Below are 24,502 nucleotides of genomic sequence, written 5' to 3' on the forward strand. Positions count from 1 at the left end.
AGAGATTTAAGGTGACATGTGGAAAAACTTTTTTATGCAACGAGTGGTTAGGATTTGGAATGTACTGCCTGAAAGGGTGCTGGAGGCAGACTCAATCATGGCTTTCAAAGGGGAATTGTATAAGTACCTGAAGAAAAAAATTTGCAGGGCTACGGGGAAAGGGCGGGGGAGTGGGGCTAGCTGAAGTGCTCTTGCAGAGAGCAGGCACGGGCTTGACAGGCAAAATGGCCTCCTTCTGTGCTGTAATCATTCTATGATTCTATGACTGGAGATCTGAACTCAGTGAATGAACTGAAGCTGAACAACATCACATTGTGAAAGTCTATGAATGATTGTTTCCATCAAAGGCTTGTTGTTCATCCAATGGTGGAAGAGTATTTTAACCTCTTAGACTGATTCTAGTTTTACTATTTTTAAGTACCTTGTTGTGTCGTATTGCTTCTGTGCATTAGCTAAACTATAAATAAATCTGACCAAGGAGTGTTTAGACACGTATGCTTTTGTCTGATAATGTGGTCCTTTCCATATTTGGAAGGGTCATGAGAACGTGAAGGGAATTCCACATGATCTTGAGGAAGCAATTTATTAATCCTGGACACGCTATCCAATTTGTGATGCATAGAAGGGCACAGGTTTTTGTTAAATGAAGACCTGGCCTGCTTATGGAAACCACCTTTTTGTTGTAAGCACAAGACAAAAGAATGTCTGAACTGTAATAGTCACCATGTGGGAAATCATGGTGACCAACCCAAGCTCTACTACAGTATTGCATTCTAAGATACAAAAACACACCAGATGTTACATCCCAGATCATTATGTCGATATTTTCCCACTGAAGACCTTTAGAAGTACTGCTGCCGATACATAAGAGGCATTAAAGAATCAGTATAGTTCTGTTGCTCTACCATCGCATGGATTTCAACAATTGTGTCGAAAATTCTTATAACATGTACCTTGGTGATTATCCCAAAACAGTCTTGCAAAAATCTTTGAAAGCTTATTTGTAGAACAGCACTTTACCAATTCACAAAGTATATTGGACTCTCACTGCACTTAAAAATCCAGTTTATTGCAACAGCATTATATACAGCAATTTAAAACCCATCTGTTAATTTGTACAAAAAATACCTTAAATGTAGCCAAGATAAGACAGTTAAATACTGGCATCATCCCACACCGAGGACTATCTACTTCAGTGTTTTCACTGGCTTAAAAAAACAGAATGCTGCCCTTCCTTTAGCAGAGTCTTCCTCCCAAAATGGGCACAAGCATTTCTTTACAGAATCCAAAGCTTACGATGGTAAGGATGAGGAATCAGCTTTCAGAGGCCAAATATTAAAACCTCTTTTTTTTTTTAAATGTAAATTTCCTTCATAAGTTGTACTCAAACTGAAGCTTTTTTTTCCTATGCAGTATCTAATTACTTCTCCATTTGTACCAAGCTACATCAATGAAGAAGGAAGGACAATGCTGCAGAAGGTTACTACCTAGTGTGATACAAGTGAAAGTGGAGCTCAAATACTCAACCTCAACTTTATAAAAACATTTGCAATCAGTTAGCAAGGCGGGTAAACTGAGACAATCGTGTGACAGCACACATTACAATACAACGGGCAGAAAGCACTGGAGTCGCCTGTGAAAAACATTTTCTTTCCAACACCACGTGATACATTTTCCTGGCATCGCTTTGGTTGCCTAACTGTAATTACACCACAAAAACAATTAGAAGTACTGTTTTTCTTCAAGATAATTTACAATCTCGCAGGGGAGCTCTAGGAATAGTGGTTTCTGCAGAGAGGAGGGAGTGAGGAATACGGTGCGAAGATGAGTGAGAATGATAAAAAAATGGATGTGCTTGTAAAGTAAAAATGTTGTTGCCTATTCTGAGAAATCCTTTTATAATTTCTTATCTCCGCTCTTTTGCCCTCCTTGTTTCCAATATCGACACCATTTTATTCAGCAATCTGTGATCAAGTTTTCTATCTCATAACATCCCTTCTCTCAGTGCCACTGGTAGCCCATAACTTAGCTGGCCTGACAACTGCAGATGCTGCTGGAACTTAGTGATCAAGGGCTTGAGAAGTACTTGTCTTGTTCTTAGATCAGCTAAGTTATGGGCTACCATGTGGCACTGAGAGAAGGGGTGTTGCGAGATAGATAAGGAAAATGGAGATAAGAACATAAGAATTAGGAGTAAGCCATACGGTCCCTCGAGCCTGCTCTGCCTTTCAATAAGATCACGGCTGATCTTCAACTCAACTCTTCTCTCCACATCCCTGGATTCCCCTAGAGTTCAAAAATCTATCGATCTCAGCCTTGAATATACTAGCATAAAGCATTACGTCCTTGTACACGAATCACTGAAAGTTAACATGCAGGTACAGCAAGCAATTAAGAAAGCAGATGGTATGTTGGCCATTATTACAACAGGATTTGAGTATAAGAGTAAAGACGTCTTACTGCAATTATATAGGGCCCTCGTGAGACCGCACCTGGAGTATTGTGTACAGTTTTGGTCTCCATACCTAAGGAAGGATATACTTGCCATAGAGGGTGTGCAACGAAGGTTCACCAGACTGATTCCTGGGATTGGGGGATTGTCCTATGAGTAGAGATTGAGTAGACTAGGCCTATATTCTCTCGTGTTTAGAAGAATGAGAGGTGATCTCATTGAAACATACAAAGTTCTTCCAGGGCTTAACAGGGCAGATGCAGGGAGAATATTTCCTCTGGCTGAGGAGTCTAGAATCAGGGGTCACAGTCTCAGAATAAGGGGTCGGCCATTTAGGACTGAGATGAGGAGAAACTTCTTCACTCAGAGGGTGGTGAATCTCTGGAATTCTCTATCCCAGAGAGCTGTGGAGGCTCAGGCTTTGAGTAAATTAAAGATGGAGATCGCTAGATTTTTGGATATTAAGGGAATCAAGTGATATGGGGTAGTGCAGGAAAGTGTAATTGATGTAGAAGATCAGCCATGATCTTATTGAGTGGCTGAACAGGTTTGTGGGGACAAACGGCCTACTCCTGCTCCTAATTCTTAAGTTCTTATGTTCTTATAATCATACTTACTGTCTAAAATGTTGCTGAAAACAATGAGGGTGGAAGAGAGGAGTTAGGAAAATTGAATAAAAATATGCATTGAACTAAATCAATCACCTCACCTCACTTATAAGTAATTTCCATCATTGTTGTTCTGGCTATCTAGATGTATGAAGCCAATATTAGAAATATTTTAGAAGTACATACCCTGTAGTGGAAATGCTGTGACACTCCATGGATACTCTGGGTATTAATCTTCCAATGTGTGGGGTGATTCCTCCTTGTATTCATTGTTATTGTACTATAGCTCCGTTAACATCACTTTTATTTGAAACTGAACCCTACAATGCCTCGTCAGGAAGCTCAAACAGAAATACAAAATCTTACCTTTACATGCAAAATCAACATTTGAATAAAATGCTCAAGAACAAACAACATAACAATTGTAGTATTCAAGGTAACAATATTAAAGAGTAATATTATAATTCAATAAAGCTGGATAGATTTGCATTAACAACAGGATTATGAAAGATAAATGTTTTCATTTTGGGAATATAATTGGCTTTAAGCATAACCTCAATTTTCATGTTTTTTTAAATGAAGAATATTTTTATTTATGCTTCACTTTATTTCTTCAAAATGAATCTTTTAATTAAGTCTCCAAATGTGCACAAATCTTTGAAGGTGGCAGAGCAGGTTTTGAAAGCAGTTAAAAAAGCTTATGGGATCCTGGGCTTCATAAATAGAGGTATAAGAGTACAAAAGCTTGGAAATTATGATGAACCTGTATAAAACACTGGTTCAGCTTCAACTGGAGTATTGTGTCCAATTCTGGGCAACACACTTTAAGAAAGTTGTGAAGGCCTTAGAGAGGGTGCAGAAAAGATTTATGTGAATGATTTCAGGGATAAGGTACTTCAGTTAACGTGGATAGACTGGAGAAGCTAGGATTGTTCTCCTTAGAGCAAAGAAGAGTGAGAAGAGATTTGATAAAGGTGTTCAAAATCATGAGGGTCTGGACAGAGTAGATAGAAACATAGAAAATAGGTGCAGGAGTAGGCCATTCGCCCTTTCGAGCCTGCACCACCATTCAATATCATGGCTGATCATTCCCTCAGTACCCCGTTCCCACCTTCTCTCCATACCCCTTGATCCCTTTAGCCGCAAGGGCCATATCTAACTCCCTCTTGAATATATCCAATGAACTGGCATCAACAACTCTCTGCGGTAGGGAATTCCACAGGTTAACAACTCTCTGAGTGAAGAAGTTCCTCCTCATCTCAGTCCTAAATGGCTTACCCCTTATCCTAAGACTATGGCCCCTGGTTCTGGACTTCCCCAACATCGGGAACATTCTTCCTGCATCTAACCTATCGAGTCCCGTCAGAATTCTATATGTTTCTATGAGATCCCCTCATCCTTCTTAACTCCAGTGAATACAGGCCCAGTCGATCCAGTCTCTCCTCATATGAGAAACTGTTCCCAATGGCAGAAGGGCCGAGAACCAGAGGACACAGATTTAGGGTGACTGGCAAAAAGAACCAAAGATTACATCAGAAAAAACCTTTTCACGCAGCGAGAGGTTAGGATCTGGAATGCACTGCCTGAAAGGGTGGTGGAGGCAGACTCAATCACGGCTTTTAAAAGGGATTTGGATAAGTACCTGAAAAAAAAATTGCAGGGCTATGGGGAAAGGGTGGGGGAGTGGGACTAGCTGAGGTGCTCTTGCAGAGAGCCGGCATGGGCTCGATGGGCCAAATTGCCTTCTTCTGTGCTGTAACCATTCTGTGAATGTCTACGTGGGCACACTCCATTGCTGGGCAAGAAAGAATGCAAATCCGTTCCTCATGTTCTAGATGGCAACCACTGTTTTAGATGACCCACAGGTGAATTTGTACTTCCCTCATTCCTTGTGCGAGTGCCCCAGACCATGCAGAGATTGGCAACTCGCTGAAATATGTTTTGACCCATTCTATGTATTCATTGCTGAAATCATCTATTCTCTAACCCCTTCCCTCCACAGGCCCAAAATGTGTTGCTTGATACTGAAACCCTCCAAACAGCTTTGCAGACAACATCAAGCCACAATACCCCTATGCCCCATCTCTATACAAAACTGTTAAAAAAAAAAAAATTAACCAGGCTGGTACTTTAATATCACATATTTATCCTAATGTGTTCTCCTCCATACCAAGAACATCCTCCAGCCGGAAAGTAGGTAAGCGGAACAGGTAGCTCCCCCACAAATGTAACTACAAAAGCACTCTAGGCTGATGAGAGGCATGTGTTCATGTAAAGATGAATACAGGGGAAGCTCGAATATTCCAATAGAGCTCCTGCAGTTTTATTCCTCAGTAATGCATCTCCTGTGGAACTACTTGCTGTCACCTTTTCTGACATGAACAGTCAACAGATAGTAAAGCATGTGTCTGAGTGAGTCACTTTGAGCTGAAAGATCAGTTTGTACAGCTGACCCAGGCAAATCTCAAATTAAATCCAATCTGGACCCTTACTTTGAACTGCCTTCTCCCACTAAGATACATCAATCAGGACACTGAACATCTAACCTTACACGAACAGGAACCGGAACAATGTTTCTTACAACCCCCAGCCCTCATTCTTTATATAAGCAAAACAAGTAAATAAAAAGAATTCCTCAACCAACTGCATCCACAGCTTCCCTAAGATGGCTTCCTGCTGCAGGCTCTTCTGATTTCCTGCACACACTCCAATCAACTCTCCAGACATCCCCAACAGTAACATCAGGGCTAAAGTCCAGACTTCCTGTCAGTGCCTTCTGGACTGACAGTATTTCCCTAGTGGAAGCTCTCTGCTCCCAACTGATAATCCAGACGTTTTCTGAAGGACACACTCAAGGGTTCCTCCCTTGAACCCCTAGATAACACTGCAGCACACAACATCACCACAAACAATTCCAAATGCTTGTCATTTATTTCTGGCAGAACTAAGTCATTAATGCCATCCTGGTCTTTTGCTCAATTCATAAAATAGATAAGATCGCATCACATTTTACCTGGAGAAATCAGAGATCAGCGTTAAAGAGTGATGTTTGATGTTGGTCCTGGTGCAGCTGGTCAAACCAAACCGGTTTGGGTGGCTCTAGATTTATGCGCCAATTCTGACACTTGTTTACAACATTAAATGCTATGGGCTAGAATTTCCACACCATTTCCGCCGGGTTTTTCAGCGGTATTGCTCGTTTCAGGGGAAAACCACTCAGCGAGAATTTCCATAAATAGTTCTGTTGGCGGTTTCGAAATACCGCTGGGGAGTGGACCGCCGAAAAAACCGACCACCCAAGTTTGGTCTCAGCGGTGACCTGTGGGTGAGTAGAAAAAAGACACCCACAAGGAACCAGCCCGAACTGGGGGTAGGTATGAAGCCCTGCAAAAAAAGTTAAGTTAGTGTTTTTTATAATTTTTTTACAGCGATTAAGTGGAAAAGGGTCCTGAGAATGTTTTCAGATTTTTTTATTTTTTGGAAAAAATAATGTGTGTTTTTTCCCTCCTCCCTAGGCCCAACCCGCAGCCTTGGACTAAATTTGAGTACCGCCCAATTTGCCCAGGATTGCTTTTTTCACTGGGAATTTGCATGCAAGAACCATTTTTCCTGCCGGGTGGATTTTTTTCCTTTTTTTTGCACAATTTTTCGCCGGTGTTAATTTAATAATCTTAGCGGTTTTTTGGGCGGCAATCCGGCAGTGGCGGATTTTATAGAAATTCTAGTCCAGATTTCACCGTGATTCCAGACCCATTTGAGATTATTTTAACCCTATTCTTAACCTTTCATCATTTCACAGTTCTGATTTGATAGTATTCTTGCATGTGGTGCACTAAAAGAAACTGTTGCCACTATCCCCAGCTATGTCTGCCTTCTTGGAGGTTTGTTCTATGCAGCGGCATCCTCACTACATATTTTGTCTGATGCACAGTAACTGACTGAAGAAATCTAGTATTTCAAAATTATATTACAATAGAAATAAAACGGTGCGTGCAAGTAGATTGTACCGTCACAGTACTTTTTAATTCTAGATTTCTCCTGCTCATCTTCATGCAACAGCTAAGGTACAAGAGTGCAAAGCAGCAAGGGGATGAAAAAAGTAAGAAGAACTTGCATTTAGATAGTGCCTTTCATAGCGACAGGATGTTGGAGAGCCAACTCATTAATTTTGAAGTGTAATAACTGTTGTTATGTAGGCAAACACACCAGTCAATTTATTAACAAGAGCAACAAGATAAGTGGCCAGCTAATGGTGCGTGGTGGGAAGAGAAGTATTTGCTGGAGATCTCTGGCAAGGAAAGAGTGGAACCAAGTGGGGGCAATCTCACTGAGCTGCACAAAGCAGGAGAGGCTTTGGAGGAGGATGGTGCAGTCGACTGTGTCTGCCCCCAGAGAGGTTGAGGAAGACGAGGAACAAAAGGCACCACAGTCACAGTGGATGTCATTTGTGACTTTGATTAGGGCCGATTCAGTGATGTGGTAGGATTGAAAACCTGCCTGAGGTGATTCAAACAAAGAGTTGCGGGAAGTTAGATACAGATTAAGGAGGCGACAACACATTGAAGGGATATGGTGGTTGGAGAGGGGACAAGGGTGGATTTTTTGAGAAGGGGGTAATATGACAGCTGTTTTGAAGAGGGGGAACAGTACACTGTCAACTGACATGAGGACCAAAAAGGAAAGTTGGGTAGCCAGCACTTTAGTGGGTATGGAGTCAAGGAGCAATAGATGGGTCTCATGGACAAGATACGTTCAGGGAGGCCATGAGGGGAGATATGAGAGAAACTAGAGAAGAGCACAGGATCAGGACTAGGGTGAGGGGGAACCTCTGGGAGGTTTGGCTTGGTAGGCAAGAAGAAGGGGGGTAAGCAGCATATTCAGCTGAATGGATGGTCTCAATCTTACTGACGAGAAGTCCATGAGCACCTCGCACTTACTGTTGGAGGGAAGGGGGAGGGGCAGAGGATGGGAGCTTAAGGAGACGGTTAGTAGTGGAGAACATAATCCACCCGGAGGGTTATCTTTGCTCCCTAAGATGATCCTCGAGTAGTGGGCAGGTTTGGCAGAGCAGAGTGAGGCTTGATAGTGCTTGATGTAATTCAGTCACCTGTGGTGACAGATGGCTAAACCAGTTGTACGTCAGATATACTCATATCTGTCCTCCTTAGACTTGAGGGAGAAAAAATGCGGGATCACACTAAAGGAATGACCAGATCAGAGAGAGTAATTGTTTTACTGGGAACAATTCAAATTATATGGGGATTTGATACAGTAGATAGGGAAGAGAGAAACAGTTTCCACTGGCGGGAGGGTCGGTAACCAGAGGATACAGATTTAAGATCATTGGTAAAAAGAACCAGGAGTAGATTAGGATAATTTGGGTTGTTTTTTAAAAACACGAGTTATGATGATCTGGAATGCACAGCCTGAAAGGATGGTGAAAGCAGATTCAATAGTAACTTTCAAAAAAGAATTGGATATATACTTGAAAAGGAAAAAGTTTCAGGGGTATGGAGAAAGAGCAGATGAGTGAGACTAATTGGATAGGCTCAAAGAGCCAGCACAGGCATGATGGACCGAATGGCCTCCTTATGCGCTGTATGATTCTAAAGGTATCAAAGGTGGAGGTGAGGGAGTGGTTGAACAGATCAACAGCTGCATGGTGAATGGAAGGCCAAAGGCTAGGCAGTTGGGAATTTGAAGTGGTTCTAAGTGACTTGGATGAAAGCTTTTTCCATGGGACAGACACGGAAGGAAATAAGTTGGAAGGGGGCATAGGGATATAGGTGGAGATAGATTCAAGGAAATGGTCAGAGATGACTCATTCACAGACAGGCAGTCCACATCACGGAAGCTGTTTTTGGGTTGAGAGAATTGGTGAAAATATTAGAGTTGGATGGCACAGCATACATATGGAAGTTCTTGCCATTGTTGTAGGTGACAGTGCAAAGAGGTAGAGTAGAGATAAGGAAGAAGCAGGGAGATGAGGATAGATCTGAGAGGGGCTTTAGAGTTGATGATTTGTGGAAGGGAATAGAAGCCATCTATGAAGATGGTGTCTTCCTCTGATAGTCACAGTGGAACCACACAAAGAGAGTCCCATCGAGCTAAACAATGGACAAGAGTTGTTGAAGGAGGATGGCACAGTCAATCGTGTCAAACACTGCACAGAGATTGAGGAGAACAAGGGATAACTCACCATGGTCACAATCACAGAGGATGTCATTCATGGCTTTTGCTGGGACTGTTTCAGTATTGCGAGATGAGTAGAAGCCAGACTCGAGGGACTCGCACAGGGAATTAAAAAGCAGTTATCTGAGCTGCCAGGAGCTCATTCACATAAAGTTACAACAAATCAGGCACTTGTTTAAACAGTAAATGTGGTGTTAGGGCCGCTCGTTTGCTTACTCTTCTAAAACCTTATTCCCTTAATGAGCTGACTACTCTGTGAACAAGTCATTTTTAAGTTACAAGCACTGCAATAAACATGCACACTCAACATTCAGATAATTTCCAGGGCATTAAGGGGAAATGCACTGTCTGTTGCATGGTATTATGATGGTCCATAAATCAGCATTTTCCCCAAATCTGTAATTTCATCAAAAAATATTTATTTTTCCAACTATACAAGAAATTTACCTTAGAAAGCCTTAGGCACAGGAAATTTAAAACAAATCCAATGAATCGCAGCATCAATGCACTTAATCGACTCGCGGCAAACAACATATAACAACATACAACAACATTTATTAGAAAAATAATCTGAGTTACACAAGAAGTTTAATCAAAAGACAATGTAATTGTATTTTTCCTAATATACGTTTAAAAGATTGAGTAAAGGATGCACCAGCTTTAATTTCATAAAACAAAATCCCTATAGAGTTTACCTGGATATCAATTGAGCTCTGTTGTAATAATGTAATGTTTACAGTGTAAAGGATTAATCAGTCGGATGGAGAGACAGCAGTTTAAGCTGAAGATTGTAAACCGGCACCGAGAGCTTATGCATCTTCATTCAGCGTTACTGGTTGAAAAAAGTACTCATTTTGTGATTGTAACTACCAATAACCTGTCAAATAAAAATGTATAAAAACCGCTACCTCCACTTGGACCACGGGTTTGCATGTGGTGGGTCTAAGCAGACTGCAGCTATGTGTTTCAGCCCACCTGCAGCCTGACCTCATTTCCCAGGCTGTGTGTGGCTCAGTGAATTCAGCTGATCTGGAAACTAAGCAAGAAGCAGGAATGGCTATATTAGGAAATGACTGCTCGATACATTTCAATACAAAATACACCTAACCTAGTAAAAAAAATGTGGGACTATTAAATTTACAATGTATACAGCACTTTTATATGAATTTAAGCACTTTACCCAGCAACAAAATAGTTGCATTTCCAAAACTAAAAGGCTGAGGTTTAGAAGTCTGATATTCCTAACCTTCCATTCACTTAAACCAGTAGGCTTAACTTCTCTGTTACCATCTATTCTGCATTTCCAATTTTGCAATAAACATTCAAATACAGCCTATATAAGTTGACATTTCAGTGGCATTTTTTCTGTATTTTTTTTTAAAACACAGCTCCGTAGTTACACCATCTTGGTTTTATTATCTATTTATGTCTGGTTCCATTTATAAACCAACCAAGCTTGAGCCTAAAATGCTTCCTTTGATTATATACAACAGCCTTCAGGCTCATTTGTACTCTGCAATACTGACACACCACATTTAACATCTCACAGATTAAAACTGTTTTCCTTGGGATCCTTTGCATAACAAAACACACAAGGCCAAACTATGTAGATGTAAATGAGTGTATTCACTTACTTTTCAGAATTTCTAAGTACACTCCAACGAATAGAAGCTAAGATAACAGAATTATTTCCAAGTAATAGTTCCTGAATAAACTGAACAGTTACAACCAGCATAAGGTTATCCCAAATCTGGACACCATTTCCTCTCTCTTACAGTCTTTCCATGGTTACAAAACCGACCATCTTATCTCCTCCAGCCTTTTGTTGTGAAGGTCAGCACTCACAAATTGGTTTGAAGACTTGCTTAAAATTCAGTCACTAGGCATGTATGGCATTTGTGTTTCCATTTCATCTCAGCACCCTATTTAAAGGGGGAATTCAGTCTACATAAGAAACTGAGGATACATTCAGAGGGATTGCTTCAAGAAGGGATTAGTTGATTCTATGTGAGAAACACACCAGGAATACAAGAATGTCAACTAGAGTAGGGCGAGAAGGGATTAACAAACAGGTGGTATAATATCTAAACTTTCCATCAATGAAAGTCTTAACAGAGCCCACACAGGCTGCATCAAATAATGATGTGTGAGAGAATTTTAACATCTCAAAGGATTTGTTCTATTGCACAAATTTTATATGCAACACCACTGTGCCAAATGTTTATATCTTCCAGGTTGTTTGACAATTCATTAGAGATATCTGATTTTATATATGTATGTGTCATCTGTTCTTATTTTCGGTCATGATTTTGTCCTGCTTTTGTGACATTACTAACAGATGCTTAGTAACTTGTAATGGATTGCTGAAATGTCTGCTAAAATTACCAGTCTACTTAACTTTCATTGCATTTCAGTTCTCCCACCTCTGTTGCCTGCTCTGTCCACCATTTTGTTTTTTTCCAACTGATTGACCTCATCTCCTAAGTCAGGTGAGTTAATTTTAAAGTATTTAATGTTGAATGTTTAGCTTAAATTCCTCCATCTAGTTGGCTTTGATTCCTCACACCACTTTTTCCTCATTGACTTGATTTATCCCCCTACCCCATTTTGGCTCAAATACATGTTGTGCTGATTGGCCCTATTCTGCTGCCGGCTTGGCCTATCCCCGTACCTCTTCTCCCTCATTATTCTAGTGCTGTTCCCAGACCCCACTTCACCTGCTCTGCTGATTGGCCTAGATCAGCTTCCAACTTCGTTCCGCCACCTCTAGCAAAATATTTTCAGCTCTCTCTTTAAATTTAAAGTTTTTGATTACTTCCAGGTAAGTTTTATGTTCTATGGCCTCTCAACTTTTAAAATAAAAATGAAGTTTTAAATGGCAAATCCACTCTTAAATTTGGGGGTAAGGGGATAATAGTTGAGGGGGTGAGTGAAAGTGATGGGAGGTGAGGGGGACGAAGGGAGGAAGGAGGCAGTGGTTGATGGGATGAGAAAAAAAAGAGGTGGCAGATGGGGAGGTAGATGGAAAAGAGAGAAGATGGGGAAAGCCAGGATGCAAAGCTGGCAGGCAAAAAGGTAGCCACAGCAAGAGATAGAGGATACAGAGTTTGAAGGGGTATTGCAAATAGGAAAGAACTAAAGACTTGGATTTATATAGCGCTTTTCATGACCACAAGACGTCTCAAAGCGTTTTACAGTCAATTAAGTACTTTTGAAGTGTAGTCACTGTTGAAATGTAGGAAAGGGAAGGGATCAGGGACACAATGGAAATGGGGAGGTGGTGGAAAGGGGAGTGAGCAGTGGGGAGGGAATGTTGGAGAAGGGAAGCCGTAGGGGAGGTGATGGGCGATATAGAAGCGAGAGTCATGGTCAGACAGGAAGTGATTTTATTCCACCACTGGAATATGTGAACTGCCGTCCTCAGCAACTCCCATCTCTTCTTATTCTAACCTGGTGATCTGTAGCATAGCCCGAGTTATAGTTTAACTGTTTTCATATTAAAGATGTCTAATCAGTGCAAAGGGATATAGACAGGCTAAGTGAGTGGGCAAAAATTTGGCAGATGGCGTATAATGTGGGAAAATGTGAGGTTATTCACTTTTGACAGAAATAATAGAAAAGCAAATTCTAATTTAAATGGAGAAAAATTGTAAAGTGCTGCAGTACAGAGAGACCTGGGGATCCTTGTGCATGAAACACAAAAAGTTAGTATTCAGATACAGCAAGTAATTGGGAAGGCAAATGGAATGTTGGTGTTTATTGCAAGGGGGATAGAGTACAAAAGTAGAGAAGTCCTGCTACAACTGTACAGGTATTGGTGAGGCCACACCTGGAGTATTGTGTACAGTTTTGGTCTCCGTATTTAAGGAAGGGTAAACTTGCATTGGAGGCTGTTCAGAGAAGGTTCACTAGGTTGATTCCGGAGATGAGGGGGTTGACTTGTGAAAATAGATTGAGTAGGTTGGGCCTATACTCATTGGAGTTCAGAAGAATGAGAGATGATCTGATAAGATAATGAGGGGGCTCGACAAGGTGGATGCAGAGAGGAAATTTCTACTCATAGGGGAAACTAGAACTAGGGGACATAGTCTCAGAATAAGGAGCCGCCCATTTAAAACTGAGATGAGGAGAAATTTCTTCTTCAGAGGGTTGTAAATCTATGAAATTCTCTGCCCAGAGAGCTGTGGAGGCTGGGTCATTGAATATATTTAAGGCGGAGATAGACAGATTTCTGAGTGATAAGGGAATAAAGGGTTATGGGGAGTGGGCAGGGAAGTGGAGGTGAGCCCATGATCAGATCAGCCATGATCTTATTGAATGGTGGAGCAGGCTCAAGGGGCCAAATGGCCTACTCCTGCTCCTATTTCTTATGTTCTTGTGTTGTTTATTGTGTAAATTTTCAACTCCCACAGGATCAACTTCTTTAACCTCCCAGATACCCCTAACATATAGGACGACAATGCCTCTTTTTGCTGTCTATTTGATCTCTCTTGAGCAGGCTGAGTTGTGTTCATTACTAGCCTCTAGGATCAGCTATGCTACCATCTCCTATATGAAAGGGATAAAAAGTTTTAAAAAGAGAAACAGAAAGAACAAAAAGAGAGATACAGAAGAGAAGTCGCAGAGAAGAAATTCCTTCTCATCTCAGTTTTAAATGGGCAGCTCCTTATTCTGAGACTATGTCCCCTAGTTCTAGTTTCCCCTATGAGTAGAAATATCTTCTCTGCATCCACCTTGTTCAGCCCCCTCATTATCTTATAAGATCATCTCTCATATCTAGGGGCTTAAAAGCAGGAAGTAGAAACAGCGCTAAAGCTCTTCCAAAAATCGATGCTGCTGAAGAAGCCTTGGCGAGGTTCTGCAATGCATCCCCAACATACAACACACTGCAGCCACAGTACGCTGGTGGTGGAGGGAGTGGATATTTAAATTAGTGGATGGGTGCCGATCAAGCAGACTGCTTTGCCATGGATAAGTATCGAGCTTCTTGGGTGCTGTTGGAACTGCATCCATCCAGACAAGTGGAGAATATTCCATCAGACACCCGACCAGTAGCAGAACTTTGTCAAATCCTTGTGCACATCTCGGTACAGCATTTTGTACGGCTTCCACAGTCCACTTGGGATGTCACTTCCTTAAAACCTCAAAATGGTCAGACAGGCAAGATCTTCCCTTTCTGAATCCATGTTGGTTGTTGTTTACTCGGTAAGTCATACAAGTAAATGTCCAGTTTTGATAAACATTTCCATTACTTTATATGAGATGAATGCAAGACTAATGGGTCTGTAGTTTTATGGGTCTGTTTTGAAAATGTGAACCATGCTAGCCTCTTTTCAGTCTATTGGAACCTTCTCAGTATTCAGTGATCAACAAGGCATCAAGAAATCTCTTGCCCTGTTTCTCTTGGTAATCTGGGATAAATGCCATTCTTTCCTGGAGACTTTTGTGTTGGCTGTGGGGTGCTTTGGGATGTCCGGTGGTAGTGAAAAGCGCTATATAAATGCAAGTATTTCTTTTTTTTTCTTTTACCAAGCTTCTGGTCATCTGTCCTAATGTGGTTTGATGTCAAATCTTCTCACATAACGCTCCTGTGAAGTGTCTTGGGATATATTATTATGTTAAAGGCGCTACATAAATGCAAGTTGTTGTTGTTGATGTCTATGACTTCGATTTCCTTTATAATTTAAGTCATTACTTCGAGTTGGGTTATCGCTATTAGGGAGCGCATGAATATTTGGAGAAATTATCATTTAGTATATTAACTATTTTGTGCTCATCCTTCATTTTAGCCCCATCAGCATCTTTTAGGGTTTTTGCCTCTTGCTCACCTGCCCTCTTATTGTTACAGCTCTCAAAGAATACTTAGTTATGTTTTACTTCTGCAGCTACGCTCTTCCTGTCATTCTTTGCGCCTTTGAACATGTTTCTCATTTCCTATATTCATCCCAGTGAACCCTTCATTTTTCTCCCTGCAGGTTTTGTTGAAGTTTCTTTTCCTCCTTATTTTGCTGTATTTAAGGTCACATTTGTTTAGTCTATGCTTATTAATTCTTTGTCTGTATTTATCCTGCAGGCTCAGCATTATATCAGTTGTCCTTTACGGAAATGCTGCTAACAACTACATTCCCCTGATCAATTTCCTTAAGCAGTTCTCTAATTTCTTTGAATTTCATCTTATTAAAATTATATATACTTGCCTCATTGCCCTCAGTACTTCTGAATCCCAGACCATAGCGAGCTTGATCATTTGTTCATGAATCAGCCTGTGCTTAAATTTATCAATTCGGACTCTGAACCATTTAAGTATTCTACAAAGGCACAAGTCTGGTGTGTGATGGAATACTCTCCACTTGCCTGGATGAGTGCAGCTCCAACAACACTCAAGAAGCTCAACACCATCCAGGACAAAAGCAGCCCGCTTGATTGGCACCTCATCCACCATCTTAAACATTCACTCCCTCCACCACCGGCGTACCGTGGCTGCAGTGTGTACCATCTACAAGATGCATTGCAGCAACTCGCCAAGGCTTCTTCAACAACACCACCCAAATCCGCGGCCTCTACCACCTAGAAGAACAAGGGCAGCAGGCGCATGGGAACACCATCACCTCCAAGATCCCCTCCAAGTCGCATTCCATACTGACTTGGAAATATATTGCCATTCCTTCATCGTCGCTGGGTCAAAATCCTGGAACTCCCTCCCTAACAGCACTGTGGGAGTACCTTCACCACACGGACTGCAGCGGTTCAAGAAGGCGGCTCACCACCACCTTCTCACAGGCAATTATGGATAGGCAATAATGTTGGCCTTGTCAGCAATGCCCATATCCCAGGAACAAATTTTTTTAAAGTATTGCCAATTTATATTGGCTTGACTGGAGTTCCTCAACAAAAAAAATCTGTCTGTTTTCAGATAACTTCTTTAAAAATCTCTTGATACAGTAAGCTGTCTTCCTTCTTATTCTAACCTGGTGATCTGTAGCATAGCCCTAGTTATAGCGTTACTGTTTTCATATTAAAGATGTCTAATCAGTGTTGTTTATTGTATAAGTTTCCAACTCCCACAGGATCAGTTCCTTTAACCTCCCAGATATCCCTAACATATTGGACGACAATACCTCTTTTCCCGTCTACAACTTGATTTCTCCTGAACATACTGAGCTATGTTCATTACTATCCTCTGGGGTCAGCTATGCTTCTGATATTCCGACTAAGCTGTATTTCTCTACTGCCTCATCGACCAACATCTTATTCCTAATGCTTCCCGCCTTCAAGTATATCATTTTTATTGCAGATTTTCCACCTTTCTTGACCCAGTGTCTGCCTATTTATGGTAGTTAGTTCCCGTACGTTTCTTGGAGTTATTGAAGTCCTATCCACTGTATGTATGGCCATTTTGAGGAAAGTTTAGGAGCAACTGCCTGCTTTAATCTCTCCAAATCAGATTCTGACCTCTAACCACACCAAAATAGCTCTAACCAAACCAAACAACATTATCTGTGTCTGTGATCGTGGCACATTATCTCTCCTCATCCTCCCCAACTTCTCTGTAGCCTTTGAGACAGTCAACGGTACTATCCTCCTCCAATGTCCAACTCAATGGGACTGGCCATGCTTGGCTCCACTCTCATTTATTCGATTGCAGATTCTAGCATCTTTTCTTATCACATCATCATGTCTGGAGTCACCAGAATCCGCTATCGGCCCCTTCCTTTTCATTGACAACATTATCCGAGACCATGAACTGAGTTTCCACATGCATGCTGATGATAATCAGATCCACCTCTCCACTACTTCTCTTGACCCCTCTACTGCCTTGTTGCGTCACACTACTTGCCCAACATCCAATTTTAGATGACTCATATCTTCCTACAGTTTAACACTGGGAAGGTCAAACCATTTGTCTTCCATCCCTATTACAAACTCTGCCTCATTGCCACCAATTCCATACTTTGCCAACCACCGTCTCAGGCTGAACCAGACTGTTCACAACCGAGGTGTCCTAGTCAAGCCTGATCCCGACCTCATATCTTCTCCAACACAACAAACACCTGCTTCCACCTCTGCATCATCTAATTCCGCACTACTTCAGTCTATCAGTCGCTGAACCCTCCCAAATGGCTTAGTCATCTCTATACTTGATTACTCCAATGCCTTCTTTGCCGGCCTTCCATCTCGTCCTTTCATAAACTTCTGTTGCACATATCCTATCCAACCCCAAGTCATGCTCACCTATCCTTGTGACCTGTGATAACGGTCAGTCCCTTGATGCCTTTTAAAATTCTCATCCTTGTCTTTAAATTCCTCCATAATAATATCCATCCCTAGCTCTGTAAGCTCCTCCAATCCTCACCTAACCCGGTACTCTCCTTTCTTCGGACTCTGGCCTTGCGTATCCTCACTCTCTCTCTTCACCTCACCAATGGCAGCTGTGCTTTCAGCCGCCTCGGGTCCCACTCTTGGGAATTTCCTCCCTAAACCCATCAATCTCTCCACCTCCTTTTGTTTCTTTCAGACCCTTCTTAAAATACACCTCTTCAACCAAGCTTTTGGTCACCTGTTAGTATGCCTCTTTGGCTCAGCATCTATTTTCCATCCGGTTCTGTGAAGCACCTTGGGACGTTTTCTACATTCAAGGTGTAAATGCAAGTTACTGTTGTGGTGGTACAAGATGTGGATAAATTTAATAAAGAGATTAATGCTTATTGTTAATCCTTCAGGAGTGCAATTTTCCGAGGACAGTATGAACTATACAGCTTCCAAATGACAGGGAGAACTTTTGTTGCGAGAGAAGACAATTATAAAAACACAAAATTGTTACAGTAAGGAATATCCCATTTCTCAACATTGCTGTCTAACTAAATGAAATTTAACAAGGAACACACATTCCTTCCCCCATTTTAATAATGAACTTGCTTCCACACTTTCAGGTTTCCTGCCGTCACACACTAATCTCCCGTTGGCAGAGCTGGCAAGTGACCTGTTCCCAAGATTTAGTCTGTTACAAAAATATTCCATAGCACTTTTCCCAATTGGTACAGCTAATACCACAATAAAATAATATTTTGTCCCAAGACAGGTGGGAGATTAGAATTATTTCAACAGATCCTGTACAGCGAGCCAAACAGTGAGTCAAGTAAGATAGACTGAGTGAATCATCCTTTCTTGCTCAATTCCGATCCCATATAAAATTTATTGGTTTAGGAAAATTGGTATTGTGTTCCTATGATAATTTTTTTTTAACCTGTTACTTAGTCATTCTGGAATTCTTAAATGAATCAATGTATATACTTTAATATTCCAATACACTGGTGCAAAGGTTTAGCAGACTCTTGAATTCCATTCAGTGACCCCTGCTGCAAAAGTACATGTATCGATGTCAGGCAAGGAGAGGAACTGACTTGGTTGTGATATCCCTACGGCGAATAGCCTGCTGTCAGTCACCATCAGGGCTCACACTCAATGGCGTGGCCGACTGGATCAGGTACTAGAGGGATGCTGGTGCCCATTTAATAATATCTCAACGCAAGCGTGCACCTTCCAGGGAGGAAGGACAAAAAGAAAATAATCAATGAAATGCATCAAAAAACAAAGTGAAAATTCTTTACAACTTTCTGCTTTTTTGGACTCTGGTGTGACGGTTGCATCAATGTAAAGTCTGACAAGCTGTTGATGACTGGAAGTAAAATTACAGTTGTGTGCTTTTTGCTTTCTTTGCCACTAGGAGGAGCTATAGCAGTTTTATGGCTTGCTTGGCACCCCCAGTGTAAGTACCATACATTGCAATATTAAGCAAACCTGACCATTTTAATCTGAGGACCCGAGTTATATATTTACCACACAAACAAGGTGCACTGCTGTTATATACAGCGAGATAGAACCCCAAGTGATTTATGGACGTCAGGACCCAAGAGACTGCATTACTGTCTTTGACACAATTTCAAACTTTGTTTAATTATACTGTCTAATTATTTCAAATAGATGGCCTTTTCTGTTTGAGTTTGTATCTTCTAATACAGCCACCGTTTCCCATACCATGCACCTTCATAGTACAAGATTCCACGACAATTTTATTTGAAAATAAATGTACAGTCTCATGACAAGACAGGCGTTTCTCCATACAAATACATTGTTTCACCTGGATCCTCACGAGTAACATTATGTTCTGTATTAATATTAGTGATTAACATCTCAGTCCAGGTTCAGAATTTTACACAGGCTACCAACTCACCTTTGAGGCTCTTTAGTCCCTGAAGCACTAGTATGTTAATCACAATGTTTGGACGAGGTACAGAATACTTGAGCTCCAAGACCCTTAGCAATTATTGAGAACTTCAGAAGGCACTTTGGGCACTGATGCACAGCATCTTCTTGCTGAAATACAACTTCTTCACCACTGTTACCTTTGCAGTCCATGCAGAAAAATGTCTTCAGGCAAAATGGACATGTTAACTGGCAATAATCGAGAGTCTCTTCTGCTCCACCAGCGCAGCTGCTCAAGTGCACCTTGCACTCCTCGACAATCCGTCTCCTGTTGTGCAGTTCGCACTGGGATGCTGCATGTACAATGTGTCTGCAGAATGGTTCAGTGACCGCAGTGTGTTCTGGTGAAACTTCGGGCAGTTCCTCATCAGTCGTGCAATGTTCATTCAATGAACTAAAGACTGTCCACAGAACAGCGGGGTCCTTGCACTTGTGGTAACTTTGCCAGTGCCTGAAGAGTTCCGATTTGCTTCCACAGTTCTGTTTGCATAATATACAATTGAACCCAAAATTTGTGAGGAACTGAATTTTCTTAACCTTAGGAACTACACTTGAATCCGCAGCCTCTGATCGGGGCTGCTGTTTATAATGCAAAAACATGTGCTTCTTCAATCTAAAACAGGAGTGGAATGCTTCTTCACAAATGCCGCATTTTACCAGATTTTTCTTCTCACCAAGTTGCTTCCAGTAGTTTGCCGCATGTTTGAACAGCTCTTGCTCGGCTTCCATGCTGGAGTAAATAGGAAATCCACTGATACATCTACTTTTCTCTTTTATTGATCCCTCCTCTACCCTCAGTTGTAGCTCTTCCTCATGGACACACAACAGGTGAAGCTTCATATCAACAAAAGTGGGGGTGACAACTTGGCAGCGGGCACATTTTATTTGCAAGATGCCTTGGCCAACTACTTCGGCTTGTGGTTGGCCATCTTCAGCTTGCTTCCTGAAAAAGCAAAACAACCTTAATTATAGTGAAGCCCTTAACTTAAACAAAATAAACGTAGTAAAATCACAATTTGTTTCTGGATGTTGCAGATTACAATGACAGTAGTAATAATAATACTTCTATGATGAGTTTTACAGGTGGGCTGAAAAATAGTTGTAACACGCTCCACCTCCCTGGACAAGTGTATATGTACACACTCCATCTGAAAAAGAGCTTTTATTCACCAAACCAGCAGAGCTACTGGTGATGCCCACTAAGGTAGGCATGATCTTTCAGCCAAAGATCACCGATGTATTGTAGGTAGAGAGGTTTTTTTTGGCTGTGCAAAAGGGGTGAAGAGGTGAAAAACATTGGAAAATAATTCTGAACCCAAATAAAATTAATAGACCAGAAACAAAAATCACATTTGAGCCAGATGATGTCAACACCTAAAATACATTTCTGGCTTGTAAAAGTGACGCAGCACACAGAATTTACAGGAAACAGGTTCCATTAGATGTTAGTAAAGCTGAAATACGCATAGAAATGGGAATAGATCTAGAGCCTTGAAACGTGTGATGAGAGATTAGGTCACAAAAATTAGGCTATGCTGCATTTCTCATCAATTTCAGTAAGCACTTTGTTGGATTCATTTCGGCTTAGTTTTCTGCATGTTTATTAGATTGAATTCAACATCCCAAATAGGAAAGCACTGAAAGGTTTTGTTGTTTTAGCACAGCTCGCAGACTGGGCTATAAACAGTGAGGATGAGTAGGTTTCACTTTGGATGTGAGGGGAGGGGTTCTGCTAAATACACTGACTGGTAGGCTGGAGGAAACATGCCAACGGGTGTTGTTCAGTCTCAACAAATACCGTATCCACGTCCTCCTCCAGAGTAACCCAACCAAGAATAACAAAGGCCTGTAAGTGTCTGGATCACTTCATGATCATGAATGCTCACAGTGTCCTTTCGCTGACTTGCACAGTAAATCCGACCTCGCAGAAAATCTCATCATTTTGTACCTAATACAGTTATTATGGGCTAGTACTTAAGAGCAAGTAGCTTTTAACAGCATGTTTTATTCATGAACAGGTTTTTCTCCTTGCTTTCTCCAACAGTCACTCAGTTTAGCTGTAAACAAGTTTTTCTCCCCGGTAAACCAAGTGGTTCTGCCCTGCACTCTGCCTATAAACATCACGCTGTCATAGAACAAAGGCTCAGAGTACATATTAATAGTCTAATCATTAAAGGTGAGGAAAAGCTGATCTCACATCTTATTTCCAGAGCACATACCTTGTGAGTAATGTGGCACATTTCCTAATATGGTGTCTAACTATCCGTTACCTAATAAAAACATGTTTTTTTTCCCCCTGTGACCAGTCTGTGTTTTACAGGTTACTCCCTTTTAAAAACCTGCAGCTATGAGGAGCCATTTAACATTGCACCATTTAGATGAATTAAGCAACAGTGGAAAAAGTAATCCTTCACAACAGCAAACCTGAGCACAACTTTACTGTTGGTAAATTCAACATGATCCGAAAAGGAATTAACTGTTAATGAACAAGATTAACTTCCAGCTTCATGAAACATTTTGACGTATTTATACTACAGTGCTCCACATATAAGAGGATGTCTACTCAGAGGGGGAAAAGGTGGATTCTGCACAGGAAACAGAGGATTTGGAGGAAGGGGGAGGTCGGAGTCCAAAGACCTTTTTTTTTAAAAAAAAAAAGAACCTTTGAAGTGGAAGCAAAGAAAAATAATTAAGGATGAGAGTTCCAGAAGGCAGAAGCCTAATGGGTGAAGGATCAGCTGCAGATAAATGAGCAGAGGATGCAGCAGATAAGCAATGATCTGGAGTCAGAGTGTGGGCTCGGAAGTACCTCTGGAAAAAGTTTTGCTCATTGGGTGGGATGAGGACATGGTGGGTTTGAGGATGAGGATCTTGAAGTTGATTCCCATGGGCCTGGGGAGCCAGTATAGCTGGGCAATGGCCCAGGATTGAAGAAGGCAGTCCTGGCAACGGACGGAATGGGAGGTAAAATGTTTAGATTTAAGCCAGGGAAAAGAATAAGGGTTTCCTCCACTAGGCTTAATCTAAGCAGGCGGCCAGGGTGGTTAACGGGATTGGTACAAGCTGGCAAGAGCTAGATAGCTTCAGGTTTGAAGACGCTGAACTGTGGGAGTTTTTGACATCATCGAAGATTTGATGTCAGACTGGCAGTCGAACAGTAGACAACAACTACTCGTTTCAATGTTGGCACCCATGTGGCTGTAGATGATATCAAAAAGGAGCATGTCGAGAACGAATACAAGGGAACCAAGGATGAGATGCCCGATGCCCCTGAAGTGATCATATGGGCATGGGAGGAAAAACCATTTGAGGAAATGCAGCAACGGTGCTGGACAACAATAATTTTCATTTACTGTAAAGTCACTTTGCAGGTAGGTGTATAGAATACGGATTCCCAGCCAGAGAAGGAGAGATTAGGTGGTGTGACAAGAGCTTGGTGAGAGATTTTAAAAGGAGGGGTGGAGAGGCCAAGGCGTTTAGAGGGGCAATTCCAGAGAATAGGACCCAGTCCACTTATGGCTCTATTACCAGTGCAGAGAAGGAGACACACAAAAGGCCAGAGTCTGGGGGAATATAGGACCGGAGGAGGCTTCAGCAATAGGGTGGAATGAGGCCATGGAGAGATTTAAAGATGAGGATTAGAATCTTAATATTTCAGGCACTGGGGGATAGGGAAACAGTATAGGACAGCAAGGAAAGGGTGACAGGTGATGGAAAAAGTAGTGGTTCCATGACCGTGGACTGTGGAGGAGAGATAGTGAGAAGAATGAAATTGTCAATAGTGTTGTGTCGTAGGCAGCAGAGAAATGAAGGAGGAGAACAGCAGGCAGCTGCTTCACTGACACAGGATGCTGTTAATGATCTTGATGCAGGTTACAAACTAGATTGGAGGTAGTCCAACATGAACTGGCGAGAGAAGTGAACACATAGGTGGGTAATAACAGATTGAAGAACCTTGAACAGAATGTGACGGTTAGATAGCTTACATTATAAATTTATAATGGAATTTGCTGATGTAAACTTGTGGTGCTGTAATTGCACCTTCTCCCAGTGGAGGTGGTGCAGCACCGCCACTGGTGGGATGGTGAAATCGCAGCATGATAGATTATGAGATTGATTTCAATTATAACTGTAGACATTGGAATTAATATTGAGATATAAAATTAAGGGTAGTAATTATCATTTTAAAGTGGGGACTAATTATGTCTGCATGTCTTGCTCTGAACCTTTCTCCTGGCCTCTTTGGTCTTGACTCCCCATCTGCATTCCCTCAGGAGACTAGCAATGTATAAATGTAGTAGTACTTGAGGTGGGTATCTTCCGTCAGAATACTGCGCTGATGCGGGGGAATCGCCATCCTTTACTTTGACCTATTTTTCTTCTGCTCATACCACTGAATCCTGTCCTGTTCACCAGCTTCTCCGGTTTCTATTTCAGACCAGACTAGACAAGACCGCCCATCACCTTAGCTATTCACACATTCTTTGTCTCTCTTACGTCTTCAATTTCTTTTTTATGCTTCTTCCCATAGTCATAATTATAAATCATCTCTGCTATCTAACCATCTTGTTTTCCTTTTAAGTACAGTAGTAGGCCAGTTCACCCCTAGTTCCTCGTCTTATTTGTTGTTTTCATTGCAGTGCTGTTCATTTCTTATTTTTTCCACTTCTGATGAATGATTGCAACAAAAATTTTAAATTGTCTGTTTTCTCCAGATACCGTCACACCCGCGGAGTGCTTCCAATATAAATATATAGACATTAAAAAAAAAAACATCCTCTAATAGGCAGAAGAAAAATACCAAGGGAACTAAGTTATTTTATTCTCGCCCCTTCTCTCGGGTCTCTTTGCACATGTGCCACCACTGGCTTGCTCGGATGGGTTGCAGTTCTTTAGCCCATGTTAATAGAAACATAGAAACATGGAAAATAGTTGCAGGAGTAGGCCATACGGCCCTTCGAGCCTGCACCACCATTCAATAAGTAAT

At 41.5% G+C, this 24,502-nt stretch overlaps 1 protein-coding gene across 6 annotated transcripts in view; it reads right to left on the bottom strand.

Annotated features, from left to right (window-relative positions):
• Positions 1-24,502, bottom strand: part of znf438 (zinc finger protein 438) — a 345,274-nt gene that overhangs the window by 114,533 nt on the left and 206,239 nt on the right. For 3 of the 6 annotated variants that reach the window (XM_070881522.1, XM_070881518.1, XM_070881521.1), the window contains one exon: positions 14,090-20,458. In XM_070881522.1, the coding sequence (XP_070737623.1) occupies positions 19,519-20,458 (940 nt within the window). In that variant the 3' untranslated portion in view covers positions 14,090-19,518. Of the gene's footprint in view, positions 1-9,548; positions 10,289-14,089; positions 20,459-24,502 lie in introns of those variants that run through there. The other 3 variants (XR_011593391.1, XM_070881519.1, XM_070881520.1) reach the window with 3 other exon arrangements.

The sequence above is a fragment of the Pristiophorus japonicus genome, chromosome 5, assembly GCF_044704955.1.
Source record: "Pristiophorus japonicus isolate sPriJap1 chromosome 5, sPriJap1.hap1, whole genome shotgun sequence".
Lineage (NCBI taxonomy): Eukaryota > Metazoa > Chordata > Chondrichthyes > Pristiophoridae > Pristiophorus > Pristiophorus japonicus.